This window comes from Rattus norvegicus, chromosome 3, assembly GCF_036323735.1.
Source record: "Rattus norvegicus strain BN/NHsdMcwi chromosome 3, GRCr8, whole genome shotgun sequence".
Lineage (NCBI taxonomy): Eukaryota > Metazoa > Chordata > Mammalia > Rodentia > Muridae > Rattus > Rattus norvegicus.
In genome coordinates, this window is record NC_086021.1 from 67,662,293 (window position 1) to 67,687,665 (window position 25,373).

Consider the following 25,373-nt stretch of genomic DNA (forward strand, 5'->3'; position numbering starts at 1 on the left):
TGCAAGTGGGGAAGGCACACCCAAGCAAGCCTGAATAAAAGGTAAAGTTTCACACAGGCTCCACTGAAAACATTGCACTAAGGATGAGCAGCTGCCCAGAATGACTCAAATCCCCGATACCTACCCACAGTCCTTAACACCCAACAGGAAGGGAAATGTGAATTCCTGCACATTTGGGATTTGAATTATGGATCTTACCTGTACACATAAATTCTGTCTCCCGAGAAAGGTTTTCTAAGCTTAAGAGCAACTTTTAAACAAAAATTAGTATAAAAACCGTTGGGCTGTTTCATGCACAATGGCGTTGGAATGAGCAAGGCATAAAATTTAATAAAGTATCCAGACCTGCTGACCAGTTATGGAATTATCATCTCGGAGATAAATAAACATGAATTTCAAAAGCTCCAAAAGGATCTTCTCAAAGAGAATATGACTGACGTTTGGCATTACATTTGCTCGAGTCTGTGAGTCTGGAAATGTTTCTCTTTACTATAATTATAGGAAGCTGCCACCAACCAAAAATATGAATGGCAAGTGAATGCCCTTCCCCGAATCCCACTGCTGCGCTCCCAGGTCAGGGTCACTCCTCTTTGACATCCTTTTTTCTTTCTCCAGCTTATCTCCCAAGATGTATGTCATCTCATTGTCAAGGAGCAAGCCTCACAGTCAACAGAGAAACCTCGGGGCACAGGAGCTCTTGAAGCTGACTTGGAATCAGAAAGACCCGTGAAACTTGCCGTTCGGGTTGCTGTGATCCTAGGCCCCTCTTACGTAAGATGGGTGTGGTATCAGTTACCTGTTTTAATTGGTGACTACTGTGCAATGCTACACAATATCTACCCGGCTGGCAGAAGAGCTTAATTGAAATGAATCAAATGATACTATTCTACATATATCCTAAGTATATTTATCCTATAAAAAGGACATCATATCTTATTTCATAATGTTCTTGTAATTAATTCGATTGTGTAACATTTACACTTTTAACTTGTTAGGCAACTATCATTTCATCTCCAAACCCTAGTGAACTATATCAAGATACCAGTTAGTTATTTAAAACTACTGTCATTATAATTCTGCTTCTATGCATATAGGCCAAATCCTATCAGTGCCACATTTTTTAAGCGCTGAAATAGACATAGATAAAAACAAATACACTGTATATTTATTGGTATAGCTTGAGAGGGAGAATGTACAGTTCAAAGTTACCAGCATGTTCTTTATTTGACGGGGCTCGTCATTCTGAATCAGACGCGTAGAGCTTCCTCACACAGGCCACTCTTTTTGAGTGTGTGCTTAATGAGTTTGACAAATGTTTCCCGTTCCACAGGTAACCAACGGAGATATTTTTATCCCCCTACAAGTACCCTCGAGCTTCTCTGCTCTTGATACTTCCCTGCTGTCCGTTGCCTACCACTGGTCTGGATTCTGGCTCCCCAGCCTTATCCTTTCTAGAATGTGTTGCAATTGGATTCATGAAACATACAACCTTCTCTTAACTTAGAGTACAATATCTGGGAGCCATTCACGCTTTGTGTGTATCAGTAATTCCTTGCTTTTTGTTGTGTACTTTTGTTCCTATGGAATATGTCCTTGGCCTATTAGGCTTCTCCCTACAATTTCATTTAGTCCATTTAGGTTGAAAGATAACATCGGAATTTCAGCCCATGCTAATCAAATACGTAAGACATCGTCGTTAAAAAATTAGAAGCTGAAAAGGAAGTTGTGCAAAGACTCTCAGTGGACATGCATACTGTTTAACTATATTAGCACAACATAAATACACTAATGTGAAAATACTGTGCTTATCAGTTGTCACAGATTAGCTCCGGAACTCAGATTTGAGGAATCCCTCGTGATTACACGGGAAAACCTGTATATCTCACAGAGAGATTTTTAAATATGGCACTTTGCAATTCCCAGAGGTATGTCTTGTTAGAAGCTCAGAGGCGAGTGTGGGATAGAACTGTCAAGTCGAAGAGCGTTTTGGGCAGATGTACTGATGAAAAGAGACTATGATTTGTAAGGGGAAGGCAAGGTGTAAAATAAGATGGGAGAATGTCATTGCAAAGATAATTCCATGTCTAGACACACAGGCCAAGATTTCTGTGGCAAAAAGTAAATTTCGACATATTTTCCATTTGTTATTTTAAATGTAGAATTGAGAGCTGGAAAATGCCAATAAACACAATCTAGAAATTAGATATTGTTCCTGATAAATTTTTCCAGTGCAATAGATAGAGAAATCCTATTTGACCTTTTTTTTCATTCCCCAATGATTAGCAGTTAAACTATAATCTTAAACTCATTCTCGGTATATGTTAAGTCGAGTTTTCTCCCCGCCTTCGTTCTAGCATATGTAAGTTTGTGGTGGAAGCTGCATACAGAGTAAGCAGATAATTTATTGATAATTATTAGTGAATAATTGATAATATTCATTAGCATTGGTACTAAATACAGCGGGTGGCGGATTAAGCTCAGTATTTGGTTACATAGATTTCACAATCACATCTTGTACGGTGTCAAAACACTGAGCTCAGAGCTTTCCCAGATGTAATGCAAATTATGGTAGTATCTTCTGCCGTAGACACCCCCATTAGCAACTCAACTTTAAAGGTGAGAAACCAATATTCAGAGAGGTTAAATGACTCATCCGTGTCACCCAGCATCCCAGTGCTTCTTACTCAGCGCTCATGACTCATCATTCGTGTGCAGGGGATCTCTAAGCTTCTGCATCCTCGGTGCTAAGGGAAATGAAGCTCACTTTAAGACATCAATTTCATTGTAACGTCAAGGTCTCCCTAAAAACTAAACCATCTTATCCTTCCAAGGAACAAGTTAGAGAGATGTTGGCTCTTTGCTAATACATTCTGACTCATGGATGGACACCAACTTTCCACTCCTTTCTCCACACTTGCACTTGCACACCTATCACGAAGGGACGCTTCTGCCTTCAAAGCACAAACCCAATCTTAGCAACTCGGTCAAGAGATCACTGTAACGGTAAAAAGGTGGACAGAGAGCTCCCTTGCTTTGTTTAAAGTGCACGCAAGCCCCAGCTTCTCCTCACAAAAGGCAATGTAATTTCCCAAGCAGCCCTTTTTTGTGCAATATTATTTGTTCTTTCTTAGAATAGATTCATTAAAGAAAAGAAATCTAATAATAAAGAAAATAGTCTATCTCCAGCGGCACTGAAAGTTCCTTCCCTGCAGGTTTTCTCTTTGAAATCGATTTAAGAAAATGTGCGTGCACGTGTGCATATATACCTCCAGAAAAGCAATACCAAGAAATTGTTGATGCATTTCTTTTACAACAACAAACCATGTTTCGAGTCTATGTAGCAAAAGTGAATTGCTACAACTGATTTACTTATGATCCTCCTGTTTTTGTCTTTGACGTTTCCAAGGCAGGTCAGTCTGGAAGGTTCTAAGATTCAAAGCAATGCACTTTTCCTCTTAGAGAAGACATGCAAAGCAGAGGTTGGAGGCACGGCTTTCCTGTGAAGTGATCCGGTGCTTTGGAGACCAGGGATGCCTCCCAGATCTGAACTCAGCCACTGCTCACAGGTGGCTTGTTTCCATTTAAAATTACAGATAGTCGCTTCTACAGTTTTACATTTTATTGTAATGGTGATCCTGTTAAACCAGGGACAAGATTTTTGAAGGGAAATAAATTTAATAAACTCTTGTAGATTTGTATCATATATTGGAATCACAGTGTTCAATGGGCTTAATTGACTTTTACATATGTCATTTTCTTCTAAGGGAGTGATCAAAGCCAACTAGGAAATAAATTTGAAAATGGCAGGCATGTCTATTAATATAGTTGTCTATATGGAATTAATTGGGGCCAGAGGAAAAAATCATACTTGTTCAATTAGGAGATAGATGGATTTTCAAAATAAGAAAAAATAAAGAATAATAACTTCACAAGTAAGATAAAAACAACAGCTTTGCTTACAATGACAGTAATCTCTAAGAGAGGCTGTAAAATCATGTGTGGGGGCAAAAAAAAATCTCTTCATTTTGGAAACACGTTTTTGAATATTTTGGTAATAGTAAAAAATATTACTGGAATCTTAGAAATTTCGTATTTTTTAATGTGTTATAGACCTTACATACTTTTAAAACATTTTAAAAATCGTTTAGAAACCAAAAAAATTCACAATAAAATATTGAAAGCAAAGATGGGGAGGTGGGAGGGTTGGCGAGTTTAGATTCATTTTAATGCAACGTCTGCCCTCTGCTGGAATATACTAGTATAGCAGGCAATGAACAAATAATACTGTGTTTCCTATAAGGCTCCCTTAAGTAAAACGCAACTTCTTTTCCCTCAGGTAGACTTTCTCCTAGTCTAGAAACTTTTCACGCTGCGGACTCTATCTTTTCCTTCTTGCAGCAATCCATCACAGCTTCTCTCTGTGGTGAAAAGTGGGTTTACATGCGGCAGGAAACAGCGGCAGCGAAAAGGATTTCCCTGTACCTCGGTGAAGAACATATATGCTCTGTTCTGTTCTCCCTGGAGCTGGTGGGGACAGGGTCTACACCTCACTGAATTCCATCTCTCAGAGAAGTCATACTTTTCTCTTACTGTGACCTTGCCTTACACTTGAACATCATACCTATCTTTCCTCGAGTTTCATAATGCTCTTGCCGGGGTTGGGGATTTAGCTCAGTGGTAGTGCGCTTGCCTAGCAAGCGCAAGGGCCTGGGTTCGGTCCCCAGCTCCGAAAAAAAGAAAAAGGAAGAAAAAGAAAAAAAAACATAATGCTCTTGCCACAGATTAACCCAAGAGCTTGAAGCACGTCCTTGTGTTGGCACAGACACAAGGCTGCGTGGACCCCTTAAACGGGCTTACTTTCATACTGCTAATAATACATATTTCCTTTTCTTTAGGAATAACAATCTTTTCTTTGAGAGGAAATAGATTACTTTTATTTTCAGCTCTATGTATATGGATCTACACACACGCTCACATTTTGGTCTGTCATAGTTCGCTCTGTGTGCCAGGGAACATGTGTTCCTGCAGAATGGAGAGAAGCCACCTCCACCCACCTTGCATATTCTATCCTGGATCCAAGCTTCTAGGAAATGAGTTCCCCAAAGAGAAAAAGAAAATCTCTCTTAGAGCCACAGGCCCACATGGCCATTCGTGGAGCTCCTCTGCTCCTGTTTATAGGTGTATGTGTGTTTGCGTAAGTGCGTGCATGCATGTGTGTATGTATGTGCGTGTGTAAGCGCACTCATGTGTGCGTGTGTGCGTGTGTGCATGTGCACATGTGTGCACATGTGTGCATGCGCATGTATGTGTGTGCTGAAATATGTCAGCTAGAATTAAATATGAGTCATGCATAACGATGTTGGCTTAACGTTTATCATCTCTGCCTGCTATCCTTTGCTCCAGGGGCCAAACACAGAAAGAACGTTATTAAAATATAGGGTTGTAAAAGTGACTACACCTACCAGGAGAACTTACCCCCTAACTTAATGATGAAGGTAGAATGTTCTAGACATTCACAATTCTAGACCTTGATAACCACACTAGAAGTCCTGTCATTAACAGCAGCCATGGACTGTAAGAAAGAAGAAGATGACTTGGAAACTTTAAATTCATAGATGCCTGCTGGAAAGGCTGAAGGACCTAAGCGATCCTAACCAGACCGGAGGGAAGTGCAAGCGCAGATATCACTAAGGGTGCCCAGGTAATGCTCAATGACAGGTTCTTGCCGGGGCTTAAAATGACTGCCAACTTCCAAGGTACACATCTTCTCATCATGAGCAATGCCAAGCTGCCAGCGTGATGCCCTGGGGTAATTTCTTACATGCACTGTGATGGTATTTCATGAATATCCAGACAATGAAATATTAATTTAAGGGAGTTTTAATTTTCGTTTTGTTTTGTTTGTTCTCCTTGGGCAACAGCAGGAAAAATCTCTAAGACACATTAGTTCTCTTCGGTCTTAGAGGTCTTAATGTGTATTTCTGTCCCCAGTCACCCTCTTACATCACATTTCTGACACACTTCAAGCTTTCTTATAACTTCCTTTAGTGGTGACGTTCACTCAGCCTGAAATGTTATCAGTCACATCTGTTCACAAAACCACCAGAAGGCAGCCGTCCATGGCTCAGACGAATGTCTGTCCTTCCCGCCTAGCTAAGGTTCTTTGGGGTAACCTTCCTTCTTTCTCAAGTCTGCCTCCAAACCCTTTAACACCTAGATTTGGGGCTTTTCTTTCCTTTCTATTGATTTTCCTTGACTTGGTTACTGTTTGTCTTTGAGAGCTTGTGATACATATTTTCCTATCCAGAGCATATCATATTAAGATATGAACAAAATGGTTTGGTGTGCCCTGACCAACTCAATTCTCTCTTGCCACTAGTCTGGCTTTCAGTCCTTCTTCACAACTCAAGGTAGAGAAGGTAAGTTCTGATAATCAAACCAAAATTTGAGACCATCGCTTTGTGATGATCCTGCTCAAAGAGTTGTTTGAAGTTATAAAATAAACCCAATCTATATTAATTTCGCTGTAGACATGCACTACTCAGTTTTCTTACTGATAAAAATACCCGTGGCATTATCGCCCAACTCTGGATGACTGGCTGATAGCCCTTTTAGAACAGCTGTGCAGCTGTGAGTCACAGAACACGCTCGGTTAGAAAAGAAGGAACATAAAATCCTTCATAAGCATTAATCCCAGCATACTCCTCCCTTTCCCTCCCCCTCTCTTCAAATTACTATCTACCCTTAAATGGCCCCTGCAGTACTGCAAACCCAGTGAATGGTAACTGAATTTAAGAAAATATGAAGGATGGACCACATAATATGAGCCAACTCTGAAACGGTAATATACTGCTCCAGTCATGGTCTTCCTTTAGCTTCAAATGTTGTGGCATTTATTTCTAGGTTTCTAAAAAATTGCTAGATTTTTCTACAGGCTAGGGATAAGAAGCGCTATTCGGATCCTTAAGTGCAAGGATAAATTTCGTGACACTTTCACAGAAATAAGTATAGACTGAGCCTAAGATTGGACTTTTGGTCTATGAAAAGGAACAACAAAAACAAAAACAGAAAACAAAAAACAGAAAACAAAAAACAAAACAAAACAACAACTACCAAAAAAGTGCTGTGACAGATTGGGCCAGGGAGAAAGAGCCTGTTTTATAAAGGTCAATTTTTAAACCCCTCCTACAGAACATGATCTATGCAAAATATCTTCACAATATATTCCAAAGCATAATGTCACCGGATAAACCTAAGGAGCTGAACATATGGGGGAATGAAAAAGAAGGTATTACAGTCTGAAAACAAGCAGGTTGGTGAGCTCATTAGCTGGGGTGGAATTTTAAAATCTTCACGTGAACGAATATATAAATCAAAATATACACACGCGTGCTGGGTCATGCGCACTGTATATTCACACATGGCACGCTAGTTACATTATCATTTTCCACACTGGAGCAGAGACATCCTCTCTTTATAAATGTCAAAGCGCCCTCTGCTGATCGTTCTGAGGTACTTGCATTTCTAGAGTCCAAACAAGGTGCTCTAATGGATCCAAAGAGAAGCTTCAGGATTTGTTGTTTGTGCAGTGTTATGTAAAAGTGTTCCTTCCAAACCCAGTAGCAGTCCCCTTGTTTGAAATCTCATTTACTATACTTTTTTTTTCATTTACTATACTTTTATTTTACCATAGCACTTCATTTCCTAAAATAGAATAATAAAAATGCCACGTTAAAAAGTAACTACTCACTTGTTTTGCCCAAGCAATAGCAGATATTTAGAAATGACTTTAATTTTTCTGTAACTGTATAGAATTAAAATAATCTGTAGAATGGGATAAGTCCCTTTGGAGTCTTCCACGTAAATATGGTCAAAGGAAACATCAAAATTCTGTGATATTTTGTTCTAAAATTGCCAGTGACTTCAGAAGGCAGGAGAGCCATATACATCATGACCATCCCACTGCAGTTCTAAAATGTGCAGCTGCCATTTAGAAATTACTGTGTTAATTTGGGAAAGACAATGCTTTAAAGGAAATCTTTGTTTATTTTAATTAAACCAAGAAAAAACTGCATTTCAAGGGGGGGGGGGAGACAGCATCTCTCTCAGGCATTTTTCTTTATTGTGAGAATTTCATAACTGTCTTCAATAACATATTATTGTTACTCCCCATTTTCCTCCTCCTGCTTCCCCTAAATTCCCCATATTTCTCTCAGTGTGTCTCCTACCCTACACGTAAGGTATGTGGTAAACACACATGGTGTGTGTATGTGTGTGTGTGTGTGTGTGTGTGTGTGTGTGTGTGTGTAATTCCAGTCAGTGCAAGCAGTCAATCCTGAATAGTGAAGGAGCAGAAAAGAAGAAATGCCAACCCCCACATGTGCTGAGAGGGTGAAACGATCATCTAGAACTTTCCACAGGAGATTCTAGTCTGTCGCCCTTTGGAGGAAGGATAAATGTCATTAAAACCAGTTTAGCTCGAGCCACTGCGCTGTCTGGTGAGGTGTGAAGGAGGTAGAAGGTTGTAAAAGCGATTCCTGAAGGACCTTCAGGAAAAGCTACTTACAGCTGATAGACTTAAATGCAACTATGGACTAAAAGACGTGCGAACTGGCTCAGAAAGATAATAAGCAATATCCCAATCTAAAATTACAGACTTCTCCTATCTTTTATTATTGCACATTTAAAAAAAAAAATCCGAGTTTACAAAACACACATGCAGCTTAAGAAACAAGGTTTGTTGTTGCCCTTGTTGCTGTTGTTACTTTTAGCGACCACTAAGAGTATTAACCCATCTTGTTGGAACAAAATAATGGCACACTATCTTCATCAATAAGCTGTGCACAGCACTGTGCAAATGTATCAACCCGTGGCACGCTCTCACAGATATTTTCATCGTTAATGCTAAGAACGACTGGATAGGCAAACAGCCTCTACTAAATTTAGCAGTAAAGTATTGCAAGCCAAGTAACTCCATGGGTGAGGCTATAGAGATTAGTGGCAGAGCACTGGCCCAGCATGAGAGAGGCCATGAATGCAGTCACCAGCACAAAATGAAGAAACAAACAGGAAGTGACTTCTCTGAGTCAACAACAAGTTGTTTTGTTTGTTGGTTTGTTCATTGGTAGTCCTTGGTTCCTAAGCTCAGACGAACCTACGATCATAAGACCAAAATGAGCAGAAACCGGTAATAACTTGAGTCATTTCTTAGCAGCTGCTCCTAAAGCAAAGCTCTGGAGCAGAGGCATCGTAACTTCCTAAGCAAGCGACCCTGCACGGTTGGCTTGGAGAGACTCAGGATAAGACTAACCTATTCACAGACGCAGGCACGGAAGACCCTGCAGGTCAGAGGACTCCTGCGAGCCTGGCAGGGTTCTAGCCTGTCCAGTTTACTCTACAAGCTCTCTCACCAACACGCATTTGAGTGTTTTGCACTAAGCTTAGCCCTTAGTGAACTGCGGGGCAAACCTCACAGAGTGGGAAGCTCCACATGGTCTATGGCCCGTTTTGCTGTGTTCCTCGCTGTGTATATAGGATTGAACGGGAGCTCCGGTACATGGCGGAAGATTATGAGAGTTGTTTGTTTGGCTTTGCTTTGTTTGCTTATGAAGTAAAAGAAGGGAAGGAAGGGAAGGGAGACAGAGAGGTCAGCATGAAAGTAATGGCAGAAGGTAATGCTACCAAAACGTAAAAGCTAAAGGAAACTAACAAGAAAACACAGACCCTGCCATTTCTATCCACTACGATCGGCCATTATGATGACTCATGATTTCCTTACAGGGTCCATGCTAAACTCAAGAAAATAAATCTTTATAGTAAAGAGGGGAGAAATTTTAAAATCTTGCCTTCAATTTTACTCTCTTTCAAACTCAGGCTAGACAACTGCATGCTAATGGGAAACCGATGAAGTGTGAGATGCAGGCTCCTCTGGGGTGGGTTTCTAAGATGGTCAGTGACGTCAGGTAGCACGCAAAGACCCCTCTTCTGGATATGACTTTGCTATAGAATCACGGTTTCTGAAGGAAGGCTCGGGCACTCACCGGAGAAGACAAAGCTTGTAGTATTTAGGTTTAAAGCTCTTTACTACTCTACGCTTTAAGCCCTCAGGGCTGCATATTTGGAGCCATGGGTAGCTGGTGCCTGCGATCTTGGGATGAAAGTTGGAATCTGGAGTCCAACTCTGTATTTCAAGACCCCTCTACCCTCCACCTGGTGGTGGTTCATATGATCAGGAACACCTCAGAAGCATCGCCAGCAAGTATGCAAGTTATCTTCCATACATGAGAATTTAAAAAAAGGAAAAAAAAGGTTCCATATACGTAGAAAAGGCATAAAGAAAGCACATATATAGAAATTTCCCAACAGATTCCATTAATTTTCACATTTTATATATGTTAAGAATTATGTTTCCAAACCTAATGAACATGAATGGGATTAAAAAAAAACAACGCACTCCCTAAAAATGATATTAGTGAGGGTTGATATCTTATGTATTTAAATAGTTGATATAAACCAGGAGGAAAAATACAAATGTGTTCATATGAAAGGTCACAGGCATTCAAAAACAGCCCAACGGAAAAAAAAATAGTACAAATGAGTAAAATTCAAATGTGTATTCAGATTATCAAAATATCTATTTTTATCGTAACTGAACTGGCAGAGGATGGAAATGATGCCTCGCACTCCTACAGCAAAGGTTGGGAGGAAGAGGGTACTCATCTAGCTGGGAAGAACAAGTAAATCAGTATAAATGCCTACGGTGAGAGTTCACACTAAGTATCAACTGTGTTAAAACTGTATAAATCGTCTGACCCAGAGACTCCAATTATATATATTTCTAATGAGTTAAACATGACATAAGTGCAGAGGGCTCTAAAGGCATTGTTCCTGATGCCGTAATTTGGAGACTTGGTGCCAACACTTGTTTAATTGCATCCAATGATGTTTCTATTACTCAGTCGGTCAAAAACCTCAAGCAACACCTCAAACGAGCACGGGAAAATTATAGTTCCGCACGCAGGTACGCAGAAGAAAGGGCAGGAGGCACCCCAAATGTCACCCATAAAGGATATTATGGGAGCATGGGTGGCTTCACAGTGCCCCTATGCATCCCAAATTTTCTAGTGCCACAGGGATGGCTTAAGCAAGTTTAAACTAGAGTGCAAAGGCGAGCTGGAGTATTTTTAGACGTAGCTATTTTTGAAAGTCAAGTTGTATAGATACACAATTTGACAAATGTGTAAGGGCAGTAAATACTTAAAACGCATCACTTATTGTTGGTCTGCCTGGATTATACGCTACTCTTCTTTTTATAAAGTTAAAATATAGTTATATTATGTCCTCTCTCCTATCTAACTGTACCCCCAACACACACCCTCTGCAACATGGCCTCTTCAATTGTTGTTACACACACACACACACACACACACACACACACACACGCAAATATAACTATAGCCTAACAGTCTGCTTAGTGTTGTTTGAACTTTTGTCTTTAGGGCTGATCCCTTGGTATTGGATAAGCAACTAGGGGCTCATCCACAGGGAGTGAGCATTAATTCTCCCTCTCTGCAGGCATTGATGGTCTGTAGTCCTTCATCACTGGCAAATTAGAAAATAATGTGCCAATCATGAAAGATAAGCACACACCTGGGTCAGTATCACATTAGAACGACCCACACGTTTTTAAACTGTGAAATAGGGAGCATATATGTTCCCATTCATCCTGGTTTTTCGATATAAAAACCTATTTAAACCTAAGAGTAGCAGTTTTAATCTTCTCCAAATTACCATTTGAATAACAACTCCCAGTGACACCCGGGTCCAAATTCGCCTTGTGTTTCATAGGTTCTGGTGTCATAGGGGTGCCGACTGAATTTTTCTGAAGAAATAGTTATGATACACAAGGCATTTTCACGTGTCAGGTACCTGTGGTCACAGAAGAATCTGCAAAGGAAGCCTCTGGTGAGGTGTCCTCTATGGTCCAGGCCTCTGTCTCCAGACTTAATGCATCGATGGCGGGCAGAAGGGGCTCGTTAGCTGCAGGCCTGTCTTTGTGAGATGCGTTATCCAAGTCTGTGAATAGCAAGTATTGATGTAAATGACAGGGTGGCAACAAGTTTCCACACAGTGTGTACAGATGCCTTTGGTGTTCTTAAAATATAGCTGGGTCTGTTTCTCATACACTGTTTATACTTTTTAACACTGACATTTCCAGAGACTTTGTTATTTCGGTGTAACACAAAGAGACGTACTTTTACTTTTACCGCCACTACAGTTGAGTATTCGTGTAACAGTGACTTTTTATGTGGAAAGGCAAGCTAGTCAAATATTAATGGGATCAGGAGGAAGTGAGATGGCTTCCTGTCTGACCTCTGTCTTTGGGAAGTCACTCTCGGACTCCATGACTCCGAGCTCTATTTAAGGCTGAATTAATGGAGATGCAAATCGGGTGGCTTTCTTTAGCCTTTACTTGCCATTTCGTTCCTGCCTCCATGATCATGAGATGTTCATCTGCTTTAATGTCACACAGAGCCCATGCGTTCCGGATTCCTGGGATTTCTTATTTCAACTGAACGAAAACTTCTACTTTCTCCACTTTTCCATTTTACCTCCCCTGCCCTTTGGCCTCCAGCACACAGGAGTATTTAAGCCGCAGCCTGATGGCCATGTGGACCCTCTGCTGCCTGAGGGAGCCTATGTCTACCACACACGCTCCTAAACCTACTTAATACACTATGAGATTTTGGGGGCCGATTTATTTTTTTCTCTGGAGCTCTAGTTCAGGGTCCTCTCAGCCTGTGTTTTGTCTACGAGGGTGATGTGTTGCAACGGTAAAAGGCTGGACACTTCAGGGAGGGAGACCAAGAAGATCAAATTTCTGGTCCTTGAGCAATTTCAATCTGTCAGAGGAGTTTGAGCCATAAATACCTTCTTTTAAAAAAGGAAAGAAAAATATGTATATGTTATAGATACACATGTATAATCGTAATTACATATATTAAGAACTGTGTTTATATATATTAAGAGTTATACATATATGTACGTATATATAAGATGTGTATATGCATGTGTGTATATGACATATATATAGTTTTTTTTCCCAGATTATTCCATCCTAAACAGCAAAGGAAAAACCCATCTAGCCTGGCGTGGAGAATTTCCTAAAGAAAATGATTATGGCTTCAGATGAAGCTAAATTGACAGTGTTTATAACTAGCTATTAGCTATTATAGCATTGCCATGCCCCTTTAAGACACGGGTCACTCTAAGGTGTCAGATCCCACAGCCCAAAGAAATCAGGCCACTCCACCAACACCCGAGGCCTGTACCCTGTACAACTCCTTGCTGCTGACCCTCTTGCCATATAGCTTATACCCAACTACACTGTACAGTGTAGACCTTCCTGTCACCCCCAACAGTTATAAACGTCAGAGGATTTCCTGAAGACCCTCTTCCCTGTCTTACTCTACCTTTATTCCGCCCTTAACCTGCTCTTCTTAAAGAAACCATTCTATGGTTTAACGTCAGGTGCGCCTTCCCTTCAAAGCCTGCTATGCTGTTATTCAAACACTGGCTGTTGTCTTTGACCCGTTCCTGAGTTCAAGGCCCAGCCTTTCTGCTTCTATACCTCATTCCAGAACTGCAGTTATGTGTCAGTTCCTTTGAGTATCCCACACAGTGACGGGTCTCTTCTTCTTCTTTATTTAACAGTTACTAAGTTTTAAAATGATGATGGTCCAGAACTCGGGAGATGGCTCAGAGATTTAGAGTACTTGCTGCTGTTCCAGAGGACAGGGCTTTGATTCCCAGCACCCTCGTGGCAGCTCAGAATTGTCTGTAACTCTAGGGTCTGCTGTTTTTTTTCTGGCCTCCTGGAGCACCAGGCATGCAAATGGTGCACAGACATACCCGTAAGCAAAACACTCATGCAGATAAAATTAAATAAACAATAAATAAATAATAAATAAAATAATCAACTCACTTTATAGATGCTACAAATCCATTTACTTATGTTGAATAATTTACTTCTCATAATAACCTGGCCCGGTAAGTGAAATTATTATGCCCATTTCACAGACAAGTAAGGTGAAACCCAAGGAGGTGGAGTAGCTGACCGAAGGTGACAGGTCCAGAGAAAGGGGCCAGAATCACATAAGAATATGGATTTCAAACCTGGGGTCCTCTGCCATGGCAACGCACCACAGCCTGGGTGTTTTAAAAAGAATAAATGTAGACCTCCCCCACGGTGCTCTACATAGCCAACTGTCATGGTGCTTGGGATGGGCCATCTGCTTAGCGTACTCCCCTTTCTCACGGCGTCCTCCACGATAAGACGGAAGGTAGAACTTGTCTTCCTTCCTCATTTTAAAAGCCCCCAATCATAGCACAAGCTGAAGCTTCTCCAGATCTTCTGTATTTTCATTAATGATTCTTTATTCTCTTTTATATTTTACCATAACCGAGCAGGGAGAAACAAAGCCACTCCTGGCTCAGTCCTGTAAATCAATCGGCCCAGGAAGAATGCAGGGATGAAGAACTTGTCACGCAGGTGTGAAGACCTGAGTTAAAACCCCAGGAACTCACGGGAAGCAGGGAGGGTACGCATGTCTGTTATGACCGCAGTGCTCCTAGGGAGATGGGAGGCAGAGGCAGGGAGTCTTTGGGGCAGCTAGTCTGCGGTATGCAGAGAGACTAACAGAGAAAGCCTATCCCAGACAAGGTATAAGAGGACAGAGACACCCAACGTTGTCCTGCAATCTCTACTTGTTTTCTGTGGCACACAGACACCTGCGCAGAGGGATACATGGACAAACACAATTGAGCATGCTCCCCACCCAACACACACACACACACACACACACACACACACCACACTCACACACACACCACACTCACACACACACACACTCACACACACAGACAGACAGACAGACAGAGACTGATTGAATGAGGAATCTCCTACCTGACTTTCAATTTTTTAAAATTTTAATTACAATATTATTTTTCCTCTTTCCTTCTAACCCTTCCTATGCCTCCTGGTTCTAACCCCTCCCACGTCCCCCTCCCACTTCCTCTCCATCTCATGATCTCCTTTTCTCTGATTCTTACTGTTACACTTAAACATACACATGAATCAATACAAAATACTGCTTGATTAATGAGTCTATTTGGTTTTGATTGAGAGTGTATGACTTCAGAGATGACTACTTTTTATTAAATAATAAATTTGGGGGTCCATTGCTGGGAGATACAAATTCTCCCTCTCTTAGCAGCCCTTGGTTGCTCATAATTTTTTTGTCTAGGAGTGGGACCCAATGTCTGGCTCTTGTTTAGGCCGCCATATTGTTGGGATATTATGGCTGTGGCTTCCCTGTCCTTTCTAAAAGACAGCAGACTTTCTGGTTCTCTAGCTCTTACAATCTTCCTGTTCCCTCGTCATATTCCCTGAGCCTTAGGTATAAGAGTTGGGTTTCAGATGTATTTGTTGTGACCCTTCTCCCATAGGGCAGCTGGTGTCTGGTGACCTGTTGCTCTTGGTAATGCCCTCCAAATGCAAAGAGAAGGAGGAAAGGGGAGGGAGAGGAGGGAGAGGAGGGGGAGGAAGGGGGAAGGAGGGGGAGGGGGAGAAGGGGGGAGGGGGAGGAGGGGGGAGGAGGGAGGGAAGGAGGAGGGGGAGGAGGGGGAGGGGGAGGAGGGGGAGGGGGAGGGGGAGGAGGGGGGAGGAGGGAGGGAAGGAGGAGGGGGAGGAGGAGGAGAAGGAGAAGGAGAAGGAGAAGAAGAAGAAAAGGAAAAGAAGAAGAAGAAGAGAAGAAGAAGAAGACAACTTCTTTTATTTTTTTACAGTCCAGTCATTAGCCACATCTTGGTCCACCCTCCCACAGTTCCTCATCCCATTCCTCATCCCCTGTGTCCAAGAGGATGTCCTTACTCACACCCCTACTCCCCACCCCCACCCCACCCCACCCTTTTAAAATGTTGATTCTAAATTTCTTGATGTTTGGCACTACAGTTTGAGGCCTCATTGAAATCTCAATCACTTTGCATACAAAATCTCCCTGATAACATTGGAAATACCTGTGCTCTCTTCTGGGCAGCTCACACCTGTTAGCTCTTGGACTAGCGCATCGTTTCCAGTTTGGCGAAGAACATCCAGGAAGGTAGAAAACCAGTTTTCTTTCTGCACTATCCTTCTCAGCAGTTCTCTTACTCCTGACTCATTCCCACTATTTCCCGCAGCAGAAATCTATTATTTCAACAGAAAAAAAGAGAGAGAAAACACCCTTTGAGCATAGTAAAAGTGAAAATGATCCAAAGGAAAACCAACGGGTAAAGCATACATATAAACAAAGGCTTACATCCAAATGCTAAAGAATACCCAGGTAACCATGGGGGTATTCTAGGGTCTATCTGGAAAAAAGTATCGTTAAGCCAAAACCTCTTCTAAATATGCAATATGTAAAGTATGCCGGTGGGGTTGCTCAATGGTTAGAGGTACTTGCTGCTAAGTTACACGTGCTAAGTTTGACTCTGTGGTGGAAGGGGAAAGCCAGTTCTCACAACCCGTCCCCTGACCTCTTCACACACATCCCAGAACATTTCCTCCACCGTTTCCCATTTCAAAATAAAATTCAAAACAAAAACTCTAATAAAAAGAAAACACTAAAATAATAGACAGATTAATAAATGCTTTGCTTGAGCTCCTATGACCAAACCCAAAAGAATCTTCAGTTTGTATCCCCGTTGTGTCTCGTGTGTGTGTGTGTGTGTGTGTGTGTGTGTGTGTGTTTTATGGATATGTGCATGTATGCATACAGATGTGCTTGTCTATGCATAGAAGTGTAAACACCAGAAACTGACCTTTGCTGTCCCTTTTTAATTCAGTTCTTCCTTCTTTGAGGATCTAATTGAACTAGGAACTTACTATTTTGGTTAACCGGCCACTCAGTGAGGCACCAGCTCTGCCTAACTCTGCCCCCCAGAATATAAGACATTTATTTTCAATATATTTTGGGTTTGCTATTTTCTTTCAACCTCATTGATGAAGTTTATAAATGAGAAACCAAACATTTCATGGCCACTTCCTTGACTGTTACCACTCTGGAACCAAGCAGTTAGTGAGGCAGCTTTACCTTTCTGCCTGTTTAATGCTTGCAATATCTATTATTGCAATGCTAACATTTCCCAAATTTTTGTGCAGTCAGTATCCGGAGAACTCAGCTTTCTTATCCTTTTTAGATATGTGTTCGCCATTTGCTTTCTCTTCTGTAGTAATCTAAAAAAAAATTCATTTTAAAATATCACCTGTACGGTCATTATCAAAGCACACATTTCCGGTTCCAAACAGAGTAATAAACGTTTGAGGAAATGATAATTTAGGCCATGCTAGAAAGGTCCCAAACCTACTTTACTCTCAGACATAGAACCTGACCCTAAACAACTGGGTTTCTGGCGTCTTGAGCTCGAATACCAGCTAGAAATTTCCTCCATGTCTAAATTCACTTTTTGGCAAGTGGTTAAAATGATTATCTCACCTGATGTATTTTATCCATTTCAGGCCATCTCCCCCCAGGAGCATTTTCCAAGAAGTTTCTTTCTTAATCCTTGTGTTTACCCTAACTTCAGTGATCTCACAATGGAAAAAAAAACTTTCTTCTGGAATTTGTAAGATTTTAATATTTTCTTGTAATCTGAAACACAGTAGCTACACAGGTACACAAGACTGATGTCAGAATCTTGTTTTGATTCAATGTCTCCCATTTTTCATCATTACACCCTTTCATCAGCTTTAACTCTACCTGACAGAAATAACCAGGATTTTTCTAAGGACAGTGACTAAAGCTTTGTAATTAATATTCTTGTTAAATTCTAAGAGTTTTCTATTACCCAAATTTCCTTCAACCATTATTCTATCATTTTTTTTATGTTTTCTAGCAGAATCTGAGATTTCATACTTTCTGTACCCAGGCATATGAGGCTCACGATGCTGTACTGTCTCCCAAGGATTGTTGTTATTCGAATGTCAAACTTATATACTGTCCGTGGGGGTTTTGTGGTTGTTTTGTTTTGTTTTTCCGGTAGCTTCATCCATGCTCTCTGTTTTTAACGTCTTCCTGTTCTGGTGCAGGAAAGCACATCCTCTGAGATTGCACCGTCGCTGCCTATGACTACACTTCTTTGCTTCTGGGCCCCAGGAGTGACAAAGGTGGGGCAACACGGGTGCTCCTGATGACGTTAGAGTGCTCCCACTAGACAGTAGCTGCCATCAGCCATCTCTCCCAACATCTGGCAAGGCAATTCAGCTCATCATACATCTTCAACTCAATTTTCCTTTTCTTTCTTTCTTTCTTTTTTTCAAATAAATTCAAACGCCAATCAAATGATGAAAAAAAAAAAAAACTGGCACTGCTTAGGTGCTAGGTACTTAGAAAGTGACGCAGAGTTTCTCTCTCAAATCAGTTTAATCCAAGGCCACCTAACCCCCTGAAACTTTACCCCTAAATTACAAAGCTATGTGTATGATCATTAAAGTCCATATACTCTTCATATCAAGAGAACATTGATTATTTATGAACCTTTTCCTTTAACATTTCATAATTAGTATTGATGTGAGGAAATTATTGTGTTACTCAGTTTCCCAGGGAAACTTAGGATCATGGCAACCAATCTCACATAGAGTAAAATGCAAAGACAGACCTCCATCATCATCATCATCACCACCACCACCATCATCATCACCATCATCACCATCATCACCATCACCACCACCACCACCACCATCATCATCACCATCATCACCATCACCACCACCACCATCATCACTATTATTATCCTTACTATTCTAAGTTCTTATGATCGCGCCATGCCTCTTTGTTTTAGCCGTTTGATGAGTCCTGTACCAAAAGAGATTCCTCCAGAAGTAGCACCACCTTTCCGTTGTGCTTACTGATTACATTCAGAGCTGATCACGTAAAATGATGCTGGAGGAAGCGATTACAGACTCCTCTGGCCTCACCGCTGCCCCCTGGCTTCAGATCTTCCTTCTCTCTTCCTTCTCAGGGATTCCTTGGAATGTGGAGCTAGGAGAAAGCGGTTGATTTTGCTTAACTGCTGCCAGTACACAAAAGTCCTTTCCCCATCCGTCTTCTCCGTGTCAAATCCCTTGCATTACTGCTAGCTGCCTCCGAGCCTGCCAGAATCAAGAACTTGGATAAAATGTAGCTGGCAGAAATTCAACCCAGGCAAGACAAAAGTGATGCAGATAGGCAGACGTATTTAGAGTAAATACAGGGAAGTGCTGATTCTCTGGCACTCGGGACATCATACCAGCAAACATAAACAGCTTTGTGGTGTGACTGGACTCTGTTGCTTCTGGACTTCCTAACAGCTACTGTGGCTGGAAATGCCATCTTCCTTCTCCAGCTGGCTTGGAAGCTGCATACTTTCTTCCAAATTACGACTCTGCCACAGTGATGTACACATTTGTCATATCCAGCTGGACCACTATAACGCACTCTAGCCGGTTCTCAGTACAAGAAATGACAACAACGCGGCTGACAGCAGTGCAGAAGTCATTCACTTGTTGGAGAGACTGGACATCGAAATGTGATGCATAATTTGTCTCTGGGTAGGTAGGTGCCACTAACCTCACGAAGTGCTGTTGACATTAGTAACTAAAGGCCAAGTCACATCCTATATAGCCAATCGCTCTGATGCCAAAAGTCTACAACGAAGATACAGCCAATGAATCAAACAGAAGAAAACGTCAAAATTGTAGCAAGCTATACATGAAGCTTCTGACTTGCACTTAAGGATTATTTGTACACACGTCTTTCAAAAAAAGGCTTTAAATTGCATTTAATTTTGTTTTAATTGTGTGTCTGCGTGTTGGGGGGAGGTGGAGTATGTGCAGGTAGCTGTAGTGTGGGTAGAAGCCATAGGTATCAGATCGTCCTGGATCTCCTGAATCTATAGACAGTTGTGTGACACCTGACAGGGCCACTGGAACTAAATTTCCACCCCCTTCAAGAACCACACACGCTACTGATCACAGAGAAATCTCTCCGGCCCCTAAAAAAGTCTTCCAACTTGCAACACTGGGAAAACTAGATGCAGAGAGCTCAGCATTTATGCGGAACATGGCAAATCTTCAGTCTTTTGTATCTACGAGCATTAGTATGTCTACAGTTAAACTGACACATACAAACGATACTCCAAAAAAAGGTGACCTGCTCCTTCAATGGTGTGAAAAACAAAGAGTAGTGGCATTAGTTTGTCAGTGGACTGTCTCAACTGCATTCTAGAAAATTTGAAAACTTTGATCAAAGAAAAGAGAGATGGGAAACTGCGAAAGGAGATTAACATTTGAAATGGAAATAAAGAGAAAAAAAAAAGAAAAGAGAGAAACAAGCCATAATTCTCATTTGGACCAAGATTTAAAAAGATCTGCAAACTATAAGACATGGAAGGGGACACTGGGAACCTGATATTAAATATTTTAGCTTTATAGGACACATTACCCACACCCAACTGTGAAAAGGCAACTATAAAAAAAGTATATAAGCAATAAGGAAGAGAGTTTCAATAAAACTTTATCGACAGTTAAAATTGAAAAAACAAATCAGACAGCTAAAGACCGTTCTTAGCTTCTGGTTCTTAAAATAGGAATACGAGGCCAGATGCAGCGGGTGGGCCTTAGCTTATTGACTGATTTTCTGAGGAATACGTGAACTAAATCACAAAATTCAGTATCTCCTGGACATGGTGAATCATAGTGATGGCAAGGCGCTTCTGTTCTTGGGGGACCAAGAGTGAATTGTTTTAACTTACCTTGTTTTTCTCATCTGTTGAATGGGCTCCCTGTGGGTTTGAGCAACAATTACACAAGATGGGGCGGTTGTGTGCTGAAAAAAGTCAAAAGCCGCTCTCTGTGGAGAAATGCTCAAGCAACTCTGCTTTGCAAAATCTTCCACAAACCCATCTCCCTCTACAGTGACACCTACCCGATTTCTGTCCTCGACTGTCACCAGTCCCTTCTCGGAGCAAGTATCCAAGACATCATTAATCAGGAGCTTGCCCACTAAAGTGGGCTGGAGGAGGTTCAGCAAGTGGAGACACTCATCATGGGCGGTCTCAGAGGAAGGAGAGGGCAGATCAGTAAGACTGGGTTTGACATAGCGCGCGGCTAGAGGGTTGCCACTGTGCTCCAGGGCCTCGACGAACATCTGCGTCCATCCCAGCGGCCACTGTCCCTGCTCCAAGGTGCTCAGCAGCAGTTCTGCGGCGCTGGTGTTACCACAGGTGGTGACCTTTCTAAGAATCTGCTCTTTGGTTTCTGCCGGCAGAAAGACGAGGTAGTCCAGCACCGGCTCCACCTGAATGTTCATTTTCACCCTGGGCCTGAAGATTGAGATGAGATTCCTGAAGCTGTCCTCTGCAGAACAGACGGTCGACATCCTGGGTTCTCAGGGAATGGGAGAGGAGTCTCCTGGGCAGGCGGACGATCCACAGGTGGGAGTGAATGAGTCCCCGCCTCCGCTGCCTGGGAGTCGCAGGTACCGGGTAGCCTCTGAGCACCGGATTGATCGGTGGCACCCGGAAGGTGGCAGACGAGCCAGGAATGCGCTGCAGCAGGTGGTCATAGACCCCGGACTACTCTCACTGCCACCGCCGGCCCGATCACCCCAGCAGGGAGCTTTAAGTATTGCCTGCCACCCACACATCGGTTTCTGTTTCGATTCTCTTCTCCGGACTTTACTTACGTCAACTTCCGGGCCAGAGAATTAGTTTCGAGAGGCTAGAAGAGGCCTGTGGACGCCGCGGGTTAGGTGAGGACTTTGGTCAAGAACACCGTGGGAAAATGGGTTAAGAGGAATTGGAAAGTAAATTCTTCCTTATGTAGAGAAAGCAAGCCTTGCTCTGCACTTTTCTTTTTAATTGGAAATATTTCTTTATTTACATTTCAAATGTTATTCCCTTTCCCAGTTTCCTGTCCATAAGCGCCCCCATCCCCTCCACTATTTTATTTGAGGATATTTTTGCCTTCACTGCTGGGTGCTGCTTAGACAAGCGACCGACTCACTTGGCACTTAATATGCCGAGGGCAAGGAAAGTCTTGAAATGAAGAATTATTATTATTTTTTGTCCTAAACCTTGATGTAAAAAATGAGTTACTCTCATTTGTGGGGAAGGAGGGGCGTGGGGTGGGGCAGGTGGAGGGAGGTTCCAGAATAATGGAGCTCCAGGGGGCAGTTCTGCATCCACCCTGCCTTACCTTCCCAGGGGGGCGTAGTGGGGGTGTCCCAAGAACTAATTTATTCCTCCAAGAACTGGGGCATATGCATAAAAAGCGAACTATACTGAAGTGCTTTATTTTCTCGTTCTTTGCTTGGTATATTATTTACTCAGCTTTGACCTGGGCCTGCCTAGTGACCTAAGTATGCTGGCTTTAGGAGGAAGCTAAGACCTAAGACTCTAACTCCCAGTATGTAAGGTCCCTGTATTCTTTAGTAGACAACTCTCTTATAATAAAACAAAACAAAACAGCAATATAGAACCCTCAACTACTCATTTTTTTAATAGAGCTGCCATTCTTTTCTTGGACTGAATACAACACGTTTTGGCTGAAGCCTTTAGTAACTTCATTAGCAACTAATGCACTGCCTTGTGGTAAACATCAACATTTGTCTCTGTCCTGGGAGGGAGAAGAGAGGCATTCGGAGTGAAAAGTAAAGACTGCAGCGTTGTTTCAGTACAGGAAGAGTATAAACGAGAGTCCATTATCCACCAAGCAGGCAACTAGACCACCAAATAGGAGGAACATTAACACCTTGAAAAGGACTTCCTGGTCCAGAGTCATAAGGAGAATAGAAGTGATCAGGTAGACATGTTTAGAAAAACCGATCTTTTAGAGGAGGGTATTCACTGAAATCTGCGGAGGCCATGGAGGCCCAGGGATTCTTTGCAAACAGAAGGAGAACTGCAAGATTTCCATAAGCCTCCTGCCAGCCTTTGAAATAACCAGAGCAACACAGTGCCCTCGAGGTATTCTCTGGTTGCTATTACACAGCTAAGATCCACTCTAAAGGATGTAAGCTGCAACCTATAAAATGTTTTATGAATACTAAGTCATGGTGATTTCTGTCCTGAAAGGGAGTTCTGGGCTGAACATGAGGCAAGACTTTTGTCAAATACACAGGTGAAGTTGCCCAGGTGAGTGGAAGTAAACATGGCCATGCAGACTTCTCCCCTTCTCTTTCTTCATAAAACTCCAATATTTCATTATTTAATTTGGGGGATTGACTTGGCATCCAGTTAGAATTCATTTTAGTTATTGTATCTGCAAAAAGTATCTTTTCAAGATATTACCAAAATGTATCATCCTGTTCCCCAGCTGCCTATAGATTTTATTTAATATGTACAGCGGAAATTGACCAATAAACCAAAAATCATTTTAGTCCAAGTCTTTTTCCCATATTCCCCTCCTTTCAGACACTGAAGATCCAGAAGCAATTGCTGGTTGTATGTGGGGTGGGTATCATCATTTTAACACCAAAGACCCTGATGGATAGAGGGTTCAAGTAGATGGTTACATAGATGTTGGCATTAAAATGATAACATTCATTCATCACATTAAGACAGTCACCAAGTATCACTATATACATGGCCAACTTTTTTTCTAAAGAGTGTAGTTACATAAAGTTCCCTACTTTTATTGAGCCCACATACAAAAGGAGAACAGAGACAGATAATAATACTTGTTAAACAACCTGTGTGCCAGATCGGGATAACTGCTATAAAGAAGCTAATACCAGGGTGATAGTGCAGGGTTGTGACACTGTTGGTTCTAATTCTTACATAGGTGTTCTTTCCAGTTTCCCTCAATCAACTTTCCATGCTATTCATCAAAAGTAATCACACACACACACACACACACACACACACACACACACATATATATATATATATATATATATATATGTTTCTCAAATGGAAGTCACTAGCTGGTTGAAGATGAGAATAGACAGGAACCTCTTTTTCTAAGACTCTATCACAGTTTTGATAGGACCCCTTCAAGGAAAGGATAGTGAAAAGGTCGAACTGCATACACGATCTCTCAATAATTATCTTTTTAGACCAGTGAGACAGCTCAGTGAGTAAAGACGCATTGTTGAAGGAGAGAATTGATTCCTGCACATGTTCTAGTGTCTACATAGTCACTGTGACACACACACACACACACACACACACACACACACACACACACCCCACTGAATACTTTTCTCCACCCGTTTTGCATGAGAATTGGTCTTCTGCGCTTTCTTGCTCACAGGGTTTCCTTTTAGCGTTTGCTTTTACTTCCTTCACCACTCCTCTTTGCTCAGTGTTAAGTTTCTTTTTCATTTCTCCTCTCATCTCATCCCGAACTGCTTATTCTTTTGAAAACCCCCAAAGATCTATTTCAGCCCCCGATGGTTTTAAGCATCTTGTCTAAATGGTGACACAGAGAGGTGCTAGACTGTAGATTCCCATGATTCCCAGGTTTTCATTTTTAACATTAAAGAAGCAAAGGTGGGAGGGTCAAGATGAACCAGCCAGTGATAGCGAATGCCACCAAACCTGACAACCTGAATTTGACCCTGGACCCAGATGGCAGAAAAACATAGCCACTTCCTACAACTTGTCCTCTGGCATCTATATCCTCCTAACTTCACACACACACACACACACACACACACACACACACACACACACACACACACTCAATCAATATAACAAACAAGTGGAGATGGTCATAGCTACCACACAATGTAATAGCCACATAAAACAGTAATAGTTTTTTTAATTGTTGTTTCTTTGTTTTATTTAAAGAAAATGACATGAAACCCAGTTTTTAGAGCAAATCCTCATTACACCCATCTTTATATTTGTTTATTAAAGAAAGAACCCACAGAATTTAAGTTAAATGTTTTTCAGCCTTAGCCCAGCATTATGGAGTCACTGTGTGTGGTGACTCAGACTTCAGGGTGCCTGAGCTCACATCTTACCATTGTCTTCCTAGTTCCTGTGTGATTGGCATATCAGTAAGATGAGGGGTACCAGTGCCAGGTCCTGAGGTCATTCTAAGATTCTAAGGATGAACTGTAAAGTGCTTACTGCTAGGTCTAGACTGTTCCTATACCCAGTAATCACTCAGTTCTTGAGAAACAGAGTCTATGAAGGAGGTTAGTAACAAACATAGCCACTCAACTGAGATTCGCTAGGATCTCTTTGTCATAGGCTGAGTCAGAAGGAGTATTTATTAAAGGGATATTGTTGTGTCTTTAAGTTTCCCAAAAGATTAATGGCCTTGTCAAAGTGAGGGTTTCTATTGC

The 25,373-nt window shown here is 41.7% G+C and overlaps 1 protein-coding gene across 3 annotated transcripts in view; it reads right to left on the reverse strand.

Annotated features, from left to right (window-relative positions):
* Ifih1 (interferon induced with helicase C domain 1) overlaps positions 1 to 21,676 on the reverse strand; it is a 48,045-nt gene extending 26,369 nt beyond the window's left edge. Inside the window, exons 1-3 of one of the 3 annotated variants that reach the window (XM_063284355.1) lie at positions 20,830 to 20,980; positions 16,078 to 16,246; positions 11,929 to 12,075 (exon numbers count right to left, since the gene is read on the reverse strand). Coding sequence is in view for 2 of the 3 variants with exons in the window: in NM_001109199.1 (NP_001102669.1) it covers positions 11,929 to 12,075; positions 16,078 to 16,246; positions 21,003 to 21,455 (769 nt within the window). In the remaining variant the exon portion in view is untranslated. Of the gene's footprint in view, positions 1 to 11,928; positions 12,076 to 16,077; positions 16,247 to 17,534; positions 18,792 to 20,829; positions 20,981 to 21,002 lie in introns of those variants that run through there. The other 2 variants (XM_039105671.2, NM_001109199.1) reach the window with 2 other exon arrangements.
* Between the last annotated feature and the right edge of the window lie 3,697 nt (positions 21,677 to 25,373).